At 37.3% G+C, this 12,304-nt stretch overlaps 1 protein-coding gene across 2 annotated transcripts in view; it reads right to left on the reverse strand.

The window, feature by feature from the left end:
- The window catches only part of arhgap28 (Rho GTPase activating protein 28), a 42,563-nt gene that overhangs the window by 14,149 nt on the left and 16,110 nt on the right, over positions 1–12,304 (reverse strand). For both annotated transcript variants that reach the window (XM_062992074.1, XM_062992076.1), the window contains exons 2-7: positions 10,003–10,184; positions 6,038–6,261; positions 3,980–4,046; positions 3,667–3,839; positions 1,921–2,086; positions 1,743–1,834 (exon numbers count right to left, since the gene is read on the reverse strand). In XM_062992074.1, the coding sequence (XP_062848144.1) occupies positions 1,743–1,834; positions 1,921–2,086; positions 3,667–3,839; positions 3,980–4,046; positions 6,038–6,261; positions 10,003–10,184 (904 nt within the window). The remainder of the gene's footprint in view (positions 1–1,742; positions 1,835–1,920; positions 2,087–3,666; positions 3,840–3,979; positions 4,047–6,037; positions 6,262–10,002; positions 10,185–12,304) is intronic.

Raw genomic sequence — 12,304 nt, forward strand, 5'->3', positions numbered from 1 at the left:
GTCCCTCTTCAAATAAGTTAAATAAGATGTTCAGTACAGTAATCAGTAATCATTCCACTCAATCAATATCTCTGACTGACTAACAGACAACTAAAGACATCACATTTATTTGCACTATTCCATGACACAATACTGTCAGAGTTATTTTTTCTTCATACTTCTCTATACTTAACAGAATGTTCTAGTTAAATTCCCTTCAAAGCAGATCAGGTTGCTTTTAAGCTGTAAGGAATCAGTATGGAACATTACATTCTCAGTATGCGGCAGACTATTGAACTCATTCCTTTCCGCATCTGACCTAAAATCAGATTAAATGCAATATTAAAATTCACTCGCTGTACCAGACTCTGAAGCACCTGGCTCCTTTCTCTGAACACAAACCAAGTCTGATCTTTAGATACATAACACAGTTCAAGAGGAGTCACCCCTGGAAATCGGTTTACTTAGGGATTTGGCTTAATCTCCACAATGCAGACTTGTACTGTGCTGCCCAAAATAGTAACGCTGTAAGAAATGTATACGTCACACTGGTGTGAGAAATGTACTAATCCAGTACTAATTACAACCTGCATTAGTAAAAATTAAAACTTGCATTAATCCTTTCCATCATTGCTAAGGAATACATTTACAAGTTTGCGGAAGCCTGCTTTAGTCGAACAACGCCAAGCCACACTGTGCACATTACAACTGCATGGCTTGTACAAATAATATATAAATAATAATTATAAATTATATAAGTGTTTTGCCATATGTGTGTCCAAATAATTAATGTGTACCATAATTAATCATAGCAGTATGAATTTCTTGTGCAATGCAATCTGAGGGCTCGGAGATAATGCACATTGAACAGCGGTTTTCAGCCTTGCCTAATACATAATAAACATTTTGACACAAAATGACGAGCCTTGATCTATTTTGCAAAGACTGAAATGTTTCAAAGCAGTTTAACTTAAATATTCTATACGATTATTATTCTTATTTTGCCCATTTAATCTGTTTTTCATTGTCTGTTTTGGGCATCATATTTTTGTATTAAAAGTAATTTCTTTGTACTTTTACATTTCACAAAATGTCCCAACTTGGTGAAATGGTTTGTTTGTATGTGCATACACTACATAGAGTATGAAATACCTTGTTCCAGAATAGACCCATATTTTATTTTTAACTTCTTGGAATTTGCTTTAAAATAACTGTCTTCACTTCTCAGAATAAACCTTTGCAAGATGCATTTTGAACTTTTGCCCTTCAAGTGTAATATCTGCTGTATGAGCACACTCATGTTAGAATAATGTATTCCGGTGCATTCTGTGCATATTTTTACAATTACAAGTACTTGATTGATCACCTTATCCTGATTACACAATACTATTCATCACCACCTTGTACATTCTAAGCAAAATACAAGGAAAAAAAAGCAGATCTTAGCAGACGTTCAAAAGTATAATCAACAGCAAACAGCTTGAGTAAGTCTAAGACCTGATAGTTTTATTTGGAAAAGGTGCTCAGAATGGGAAGATAAAGCCATACAGGACAGGATAGTAACAGATAGCTGGAGCTAAGGAAGAGGGAGGGCCCTGCGATCTAACACTACAAAGTGCTGAACAAGTACTTTCCAGTGTACAAAATTCCCATATAAAGTTTCCACTTTGGGAAAAACTAGAACATGCACTGTTGATGTGTTTCGATTCACGGCATTACAGTCCAGCAAAAACAGAAGCAACTCCAAGAGATAAGTTACGCACCTTTTTAAAAACAAGTGGAACTTTAGAACCAGGAAATCTCTTTTGGTCTTGTTCCAACAGTGTAGTCAGAGGTACTCCAAATATGCCTGTTTCTGTAGAGAAATAGTGTTGTTACACCAACATAAACATATCTAAAATATATACAGAAAAACATATAGTAAGTTCTCTCAATACTTACCCCGCACCTTGCCACGAACCACTCGGTTTCTCTTTAGCTCAATGCCCAGTGCATCATAAAAGGTAGTAAGCTCTATTAGTCCAATGTAGCCGATCTTTTTGATGTCTTCTGAGGACAGGTCTTGCACTCTGGTGAGCCCTTGCTTGGGCTTTACAATCTGAAATGTCTGAAAAAAAAAACATAAGCTGACATGTAGGCTTTACCTTTATAATATTTACTATGGCTTGCAGGTCAGAAATTTATATATGAAGATAAACAGAAGAATTTAAGCTCTTTGAATCCCTAACTGTAGTGACAGGCAATCAGTGACAATGCTAATCCTACATTCAGACCGGCAGTGATTTTTTGCCCCATGTCGCCCGAATTGCTGATTGCTCGACGCCCTGTGTTCACACAAGCATCATCAAAAACATCTGTGAGCATCTGGTTGCCATGGTTTAGCTGACACCAAGCAAAAAAAAAAAAAATCTAATCAAATGCTTCCCACCCCATGTTTTACCACAAATCAGATCTGTTCCTGCTTAACAAAAATTCTGGAGGGAAATTGCTTGTCTATAAATTTCATCTCTGCATGGCACATCAATGTCTGTGCAGTCAACATGACAAGAAAAGTGTTTGTTTTTTGTGATCACTGCTGTTTGACTCTGCAACAATGAGTTTTTCATCCATCTCTAGTAGGAACTATTATCTAAGAACCAAAAACAAAGCTTACTGTTTCACAGTTGAGGAGATAATGCGCATATTGTTCTACTCAACGCTCAATTCTTACTGGTAACTGCCACATAGCTTCCTTGCTAATTTGCCTAAAGTTGAATCTTGCTCAATTTTTCATGTCACTGACTCTGACCACTTCTCGTCGCCAATGTTCGTGCTGCCTCATGTCATCAGAAATCAACTTCATTGAAAATTATTGACGGCTGGTCGCTTTGCTGAGTCGCATCGCTGCCGGTCTGAATGTAAGATTAGAGACTAGATGTTAGACTGCTGTTTTACTTCAACGAGACAAGTACAATTATGGTAAATATATGGCTCATGGCTGCATTACAAATCATAATACTGTACAAATTAGCACACCATCAACTGTGTTCCAATCAAGTGCACTGAATTTTGTTGTGGAAGAGTCTGTAATACGAAACATGCAGATTGCTAAAACTATTTATTTAAATACACTTACTTTCTAATACTGCATTTATATTATTATTTGTTATTTAAAACATTTCTACACTCACAGGGCACTTTGGGAGGTTTTACCTATTTTGTATGTACATTTATTATCCATTTCAGTATCCTCTCTAATACAATGCACACTAAATGCTTCTACTTTGTATACAGAGACAATACCACATTGTCCGCTTTCACTTGTTATTACCCACTTGTTTAATGTGTAGCTAAAAATCTCCTACTGTTCTGATTTACAATGAACATTCCAGGCTTGTAGAAGTTTATTTCAGGTCATTCTCAGAAGCACTGAGTATAAAGCATAAACTACACTTTAATGTTTAGAATGAAGTCCAGGGGAGAAACTGAAAGCTGTTCTTTTTGTGCAGTTTCTGTAAAAAGGTCTAAATCTAGTATTTCCTGGCAGCACTGAGCATTCTTACCATCTTTTCTTTCTACTGTCTTTGTTAGCAATCAATAAAATGCAGTAATGCCAGACAGTACAGGAAATGTTTTGTTGCTCCTAAACGATTTTGTTATGTAATTACAAAGAATCTCAGAAAAGCACTGCTACGACCATCCACTTACAGGTAAATCCTTGTCCCCTTTCCGAAACCTTCGACAGTCTTGGCAGTCATGGCCTTTCCGATGAGCTATCACTCTCTCCGAGTACGGCACTTCGAAGGACAAGATATTCGGCTCCAGCTGACAATCCGATACATTGCTGTCTACATTGGTGAAGGCTTGGTATGACTTCCGAACTACACACACATGCATACAGACTTAAGTCTATTGGTCCAGTCAAACTATACATGGTCATATTTTACTATTATTACTTAAAGAATTATTACTCAGGGTAATGGAATGTATGTTAAATAGGTGATAAAATCCACTGACTAACCTTTGGGAGGCGTCCAATGGGGCAGTTTCGGGGGAACTGGTGACACTGTGGTTGTGGGCTCGGCAGGCTGTATAAACAATGGATAAAAAGATCATACAAAATATTCCACATCGTTACATATTAACCAAAAATATGTTAGCCAATCCACACTGTATTTTTGTCTTACTTTGACTTGTCTCTTATTTTACAATAATTAAAAAACCCATCATGATCAGTCACTGAATTCTGTAATTCAAGCCACATTACATGATCTAAGTTTAGGGTATTACTTTTCTGTTTCAAGCTCTACTTTAGCCTGGCATGTTTACTGTTACCGCAAGCACCAGAATGAGTTTCAGTTGCCAGCCCAGCTGGCTCTGAGTCACTGCCCTACATTCTCTGCCAACACATAGACCTTCTCTCTCAAATACCATTTGTCGGCGGGAGGTCCAGTAACAACGCTCTCCTACATGATACATAATACAGACAAGGTTGAACATTCAAGGACTTATATGAATACTAGCATGATAAACATCGTGAACAGTGCCTAGGACGACTCACTGGCAGTTAGTCATCGACTCCACATGCTCTTAGTCACAAAGCTGCAAAATTAAAGCATCAAACAGTTCTTTCTTTTATTATTTATTATTAATTTCACACATAAATCTCATTACGACACTTCTATGTGTCATGCCAAGTAAACAAAGCCCCTTCTTATTCAAGCTGTAATGTGAGCACACATTCTTATACTTAAGAATTAATAGTGACTAAAATAAACCAGGCTCTGGTTTCTTTATGTTGTTCTACATTCTAGCCATTCCACATTCCAGCACGAGTTAGAAAGACAAATATGTTTCGAAATGAGTACATAGCAGCTGACCAGACAAATGGGTGCCAATCCTGGCCTTACTCAAAACACAGCTGTCAGTCTTATCATCAGCATGTGTCTGTCTATACAAGGCTGAGACATAAGGGTCTACAGTCTGTAGACAACAAAAGATCTAAAAGTGAGTTCTGATCTGGTCTATCTGCTGTCTGTAACATCACCTGATAGATGGGTCAAGAGAAAACCCATTTTGCCTCAGACTTACATGTGGGGATGGAACCAAACAATGCTGAGACAATCTAATTTAAAAACAACCAATGTTATTGATCCTTGGTAAAAACAAACAAAAAAAGCAATTAGCAAGAATAAATGCTATTTTTGAAGAAAGGCAATATACTTCTCTTAAACATTCCCCAAATAAAAAGGTATAATTCCCCATAAACTTTTAAGCTGCAGTCACATCAGGATTTTGTTATCAAAGCTTTGGGAGTACTGTAATGTTTACATTGCATCAGCAAGCAAAACTTTGCATAGAGTTTAAATGGACAATAGCTTTGCTAAGTTGAGTTCTATATTGGTAACCCTTAGCATTACAGTACAGTAGATCCCAGAAGAAAGAAGCACTAATAAAGCAGGTAAAAATGTATGCAAAACTTTACTCATTCAAAAGGTGATGCTTGCAACCCCTTCCAAAAGAAGCATGTTTAGCACCTTTCCTTTTTAAAATGTGTTTATTTACAACAGCTCATTAAATTAATCCCAAGCGCCATTGCAATCACATACTGAAGAAGGTTATTCTTACAAGTTTGGATTATACACTGCCAAAAATATCTGACAAAGTGTTGAGCCTTGTCCTATTCTTGTTCATAAAGTACTAGACCTTTTCATATCCAATGAAATCCAATCCTGACTGCATCACCTGTTGTATCATCTGATGCAAGATGCTGTTTAAACATTTTCCAACATTTCTTTTCTTATACTGCACCTGTCTCAAATCTTTTTGAAACATGTTGCAAGCATGAATTACTGAAGTGTACAAGAAACTATGACTTTTTTAAAAAGATTTTGTCTTTGAGCTGTGTTGATTTAAATACACGTTTAAGTTCTTAAGGCATTTCCCTTTTTTTTTTTTTTTTTGGTGCAATATCAACCAACCCAACAACAAATTATTCTACTAAAACATTATAGAACACAAAACTCCAATAAAAAGCCTCCAAATGATAAACCTCCAAAATTAAGAATCTTCTGCTCACCGTTGTGTCGGGGGTGGAAAACACATCCCGAACATGGCGTATGCTCTGTTTGTTCCTCATACGTAAGGTTTGGGTGTAGTTATCCAGACGTTTTTTCACCATGGCAGCTTGAGAGCGAGTAAGTGTAGAGAGCAGAGCTTCAGCAGGCTGACTATCAGTCAGTGTTCCAGACACTAGCGTGGATAGTCCTGTGTCATGCAGCCATGCTTCCTCCATTTCCGCCTCTAACGTGAAGAATTAAAAACACTGCTAGTAGAATAATCATTTTACATGCAGTCAACTGCGGTCTCTTGACATCACATGTAATATGCAAATCAGCTTTTTGTTTAACTTTATTTTCAACTTTTGTTAATGCAACAAAAATGATTATGATTTGGAATACAATTTGGATAACATCAAATTTGTCTTGATTGGGTATATTACAGCTATTACAATATCACTTATTACAAGTATTGTATCTAATTAGTTTATCTAATTATTATTCATTGTAATACACCAAAAGATTTCAAAATCCAATATTTAATAATAATACATGTCTAAAACACAACAGCATCAGCACAACAGGTCATAAGTTAGATTTTATCTAGTTCAGCAATACATGTTTTGTCAGCATATTTTTCGTTGTGTGTTGTGTGAAATAATTTCATCTAAAGGCCAGATAACGTAAATACAAGGCTGTTCTAATATTTATACAAATTATTATGTGCATTAGATGTATAAAGGTGCCATAAAGTAATCAGTACTTAACACTTCAGTATGTAGCAATCAGGACAGATTAAACAGATTTGTGCAGTTCACTGACATTTATGTTGTAATATTTACTGATGTAATATACATCATTTATGTACACTCGATTTAAAGAAAGCATCTTGATGCAAGTTTTGCCAAATGTTATATGTGCAATGAGAACAGGCTTTAGGAGTTTGCTTATTAACATTTACAGGATTTTCTTATCAGTTTAGTAATGGTAAGCAAATATTTATAGCCCAGTGTTCACCTCAGAACAAAAACATTTAGATATGGACATGCTTAATAGCACAGTTTGTATGATAATCAAGCATCAGTTAACATTTCAGAATTTTGTTGAGTTGTAATCCAGAAGCCTGATTCACTTTAATGAATAATCTGGATACTATCTAGACAGGTAAGATGTGTTAATGACCATGTATAAACAGAGTCATAGGGTGTGTTCGAAAAGCTAGGAGCTCTCTACATTGGGTGTGTTCGAAAAGCTAGGGAGCTCTCTACATACGCAGCATTTTACGTCATCCTGTGCGCGCTCCCGATAAGGAGGCTGTTCGAAATCCTAGATGCCTTAATATCCTCACTACTGAGGCATCTTCATATTTCAATGTTATTTTGGCTCGAGTCACGAGTGAGGATCCGACGCTGCCTTGGTGATCAAGGCAATCCCAGCATTCATTGCGGGTCGGGTGCTCTTCTCTCACAGAAAAATAAACATGGCTGACGGGGCGGAGAAACGAATGGAGTTATTATCAAACGTAAATAAAATATTACTTATTTTTAACCTGTATAAACTTGTACCGAGTGTTTTTATTTGCAAGTTCGGGCTTGTCAGGAAATGTAACCATTATCGGTACATGAAGGGAGGCTATATTGACATGTTAGCATGCTGTGCTATCTCAATCCATTGGTTTTAATGGCAAGATGCTAAATGCTAAACGCGAAACCCGATGTTATCGCTGTCTAAGTAGTGCGTTCGAATAATCTGCCTTATAAGTCAATGACTTATTAGAATCCTCTCTACTGAGGCAGCTGCCTATCTAGACAGTAAGACAGCAAGGCAGCTCCCTAGGTTTTCAAACACACCCATATAGTCAAATAGTCTGTCAACATTTTTACTATGTTTGTTTTACAATTGTCAGTTTCTAGGAAATCATGTTGCAGTAATAAAAGAATGGGTTAAGATTCCATACATGTGCAAATAATTCAGTCTGCCCCCAACATATTTGTTTAAAAGAGTGTAATTGTGACCAGTGCACAGACCCATAATGCAACCATGTGTTTCCTTAAGAAAACAGAATCCATCTATCAAACAAAAAAAAAGAACTAAGAGGGAAAAGAAAGACAGAAAAAAAACTGTTAACCATTCGCTTCAAATTCGCTTTGACTGGTCTTTGGCAAGGGGCATTGAGTGTGCATATGCTCAGGGTCCAAGATTATGTTCAAGACATCTGTCTTATTAAAACAAAAAGAGGAATATAAACACAAAACACAAACAGTGAAGTCTTCTATCTCAACTAGAACTACTTGCTTCGTCAAATCAGTTCAATAAAAATTGCCAAAGTGCATAGGAGAACTGATTATATCCGTATTGGAATGATGTAAAAAAGGGGGGGGGCGGGGTCTGCGCGCGGCGGCACATACTTTTTCTGAGCATTATACTCAAATCATACGACTGTAAACATGGTACAGCAGGCATTTAGCAGTTAAGCTCTGGACCCTTGAGAAAGCCGTTAATGTTTATCTGCTTAGCACAATTTTAAGTTATTTTGGGGGGAAAAGCGTCCAACATGAATAGCATGAATCTAGAATAAACGTAGGGCTGGACGATATGGCTAAAATTTATATCACGATATAACTCCTAATTTCGGTCGATACGATATAATTCCGATATCGATCGGATGGCGGTACCTGCAAACCTCTTTTCTGGTTTCTGGCAAGAAATACAAGCTGAATACACCACTGAATTAGTCCTTCCTCTCTTATCAGCTATTTCGTCTGCTTCTTTTTCTACTGTGGACAGTGGCAAAGCCAGACAGTTTTCATAGTGGTGGCCAGACTGAGACCATTGCTCACACAGGGGTGGCACAGAAACTGTCTGATACCTTACTTCTTGTATGTGGCTAGTGGCTGTTGATCCAGTAGTGTTTTGGTCACTCACTCGTTTACCTATGGCAGCGAGTGCCATGTAGAATTACATCAAGCCTAGCATAATAAGCTTTTTATTTTTTCTCATTTTCCCTGTGAACAACTAAAATATAGCCTATAACCTTAACAGAATTTCAAAGATATTCCTTTGCAATACTTGATCATTTGACTGCAAACTTGTGTGTACTGATGACTCATTTAAACCCAAGAACATGCTAGCGTGAATGCATGGAAAACTACAACTAATTTTAATTTTCTTTCAAGAATATGACACATTCTGACCAACACTATTAAGCCAAATCAGCATTGAAAATTGACTTTACTTTTAATAGCCTTCTACAATGTTGGGGCTTCTTAAAACTGAATATTCTCTTTTCAATAGAAGTGTTATTTAAATGCTATTAAATTGTTAATTAAACTGAAAAAAAAACCTGCCCAATTAGGCGAATATCCCGTTGATGCCTTTACTGGTAGCGCGCCACAACTAATAAGAAGTAGTAGTAATAACTGGTATTAGTACTCAGTAGTACTACTTCTTCTGTGGTTGACATTTATGTTAAATGTATTACGGCACTGTTTTGGTGGAGAACTACATGCTTGAGCTGCGCTGTTGAATCGCGTCCCTGTGGGAACACCTGTGTGCAGAAATGCTTCCGCAAAAAAGTAACACCGGCAAAGCAGCCACCCCCTGGCTCCGCCCCTGACTGTGGATGCTCGTTCACTCACAGCTGTTGAACTCATTTTGCCGCTAATATCCACCGTGTTGTAGCGTGGTGTAATCAGAGCGGTAACGCTGAGCACTGGTTTTGTGCCTGTGGTGTACTTCATCACGCACTGAAGTAATGTATATCGATCGAATTTGTTTAAAAATCATATCACCGGTATTGAAACATTTTCTATCGCGATATATATCGATATCGTCCAGCACTAAATAAACGTAGCAGAAGATTGTCCGAACTAGTTATTTCACTAAGAACAGATCCACCTTGCCCATTTTCTAATCATAACCCATTAGATACAGACATGCAAAATGACATTCTGTTAATGGTTAATGCTGTGTGGTTTGTACACACCATCCAAACTGCCCTTCTCGAGCTCCTCATGGGGTTCTTGGCAGTTCTCCTCAATGTTCTTCACCTCGCTCCAGTAATCCTCCATGGAGTCCTGTGAGTCCTGAGACACGGAGCGATTAGGAGAGGATGGAGGCATCGCCCCAGCCGAAGTCATCCTCGCTAACCCTCGATGATGCACTTTCCTAATGGAAACAAAACAAGTCCTGTTATCAAATTCCAATCTTCAGACAGACCAGATAGACCAGACATTTTGGTGCAATAAAATGTAACGCGATCGATACATCACTGTAAAAGTAGAAGTGGCTTAGTCCCGCCCATATGAACAACAGGCCAATCGCTGTTCATGTGGCCGCTCAGCCTCAGCCGGCAAGGCAGAGCTGAGATTCGATATGATGTATTCGAGGTCCCAGCTCTGGTTCCAGCGTGTGTTTTTACCGCTGCGCCACCTGAGCAGCGCAAATGATTATTGTTAACATTCATTTAAAGATGGCACACCATAACCAGAAACACTGCATGCTGTGTGGCCAGTTAAGTACTTACAGGCAACCTAGAAACATCAAAGAACATTTCGTTCTGCTAGTTTAAAATCTTGATTGGACTTTGGATCTTCAGCACACCTGGAAAAAATACATTGTTCCTGCTAGACTTCTGAATGTGATGGGAATCTGCAGTTACTACAATGTTCCTGGGAACCAAAATAAACTACAGATACAAAGTAGGTAAATATATATGGACAACATGCTTTTTTTAAGATCCCATTCAAAACCATGTTCTCAAAACCATTAATATGAACTTATCCTCAACTTTTTTTTGGCTAGAACAGCCTGCACAAAAAGGACTTTCTATTGGGCACTTAGTCAGGCATTGATGCTGGATGAAAAGGTCTGGCTCACATAAAACATCCCAATTAATCTTGAAAGTGTTTGACAGGGTTAAGGTCAGTATTTTGTGTAAGCCAGTGGAGTTCCTCCACACCAAACTTGTCAAACCATGAAACCGTGTCTGTTTGGATTTTGCTTTGTGCACTGGGCCACAGTCCTGCTAAAACTAGACGAAGCCTTCTTCAAACTGTTGCATATCATTTATTTTATGTAATGCTTTTACACCTGTTAGCAATGGGTGAAACTAAAGCACCAGCACAAAGGAGCAGTGTCTATACTTTTGGCCAGTGTAGTTGGTTGGGTCAACATACATTTCTTTGAAATATTGTTAACATCTGGTAGCTTATAAAATTAAACAATAAGAGCTAGTGACACCATGCAGATCTTTCGCCCAATATTTACCAGCAGCTGTAGGACAGAGGTGAGAGAATCTAATCCAACCCTTTTACCATAAAATCTCCTAGACAGACATTTAGCCTCAATAAAGCTTTACCCATCATGTAAAAGTAAATTAGGCATCACTTTGCCCTCTCTCTTTCCAGACGTAAGATGATCTTGACATTACAGCAATTCTACAGTACAAAGTCCCGATGACAGTTCCGAACAGCACTGCACAGTAAAGCAATCTGATTCCATTTAAATTTGAAATTTCCTACTAAAATATTAATAAGGAAAAACTAGCTGACAATGAAGTGTTATCACTGTGTCTCATAACCTCTCAGTTTCGCTGCCAGGAAGCAAGCCTCACTTAGAAGATGTTATTGATCACTACCATGCAGGATGGCTTCTGTGTTAAGAGGTAAGCTTCATTCTAAAAGCTTTTAAATTCCCTAAGAGGCTTCCCACAAGTTCCATCACTGCAACAGTAATTTATATAAAGATTTTTTTAATACAAAGAATGTTTTTTAATAGCTGTCTCATTTTAATTAAACATGTAACATTACAACAGACATATGTGAATATTTTAAATAGCTTATTTTCTTCCATGTAAACACTTCAAATTAGACAGATCATGTACTCACCATAAGGGAAACGTAGAATATTTTATTTACACTTTTTTAAAATATACTATTTCTATTAGAAATTTTAATTATGCCATAGCATTGGAGAACCAAAGTCCAAGACAGTTTGGTGAATACCAAGCCATTAAAATGTATATGTCTGCCACTGTGGTTAACAAAGTAAAAAGTAAGATTTAAGGTTAAGATTTCAAAAAAGGTCAAGTTCAGTATACAATGTATCTTAATGACATTTAAAATCATTAAAATATTCAACCCCATTGTAAATTAGGTTTATTTAAAACTGTACAAACTCAACACAGACAATATAACAAGTGGTTTCTCAAAATTCAACCCAAAAGCCATCTTTCATTATGACTGCAGTCTCAAAATTATTCAACCCCCTCATGACAAGTGTCTTTA

Source organism: Trichomycterus rosablanca, chromosome 3, assembly GCF_030014385.1.
Source record: "Trichomycterus rosablanca isolate fTriRos1 chromosome 3, fTriRos1.hap1, whole genome shotgun sequence".
NCBI classification, from domain to species: domain Eukaryota; kingdom Metazoa; phylum Chordata; class Actinopteri; order Siluriformes; family Trichomycteridae; genus Trichomycterus; species Trichomycterus rosablanca.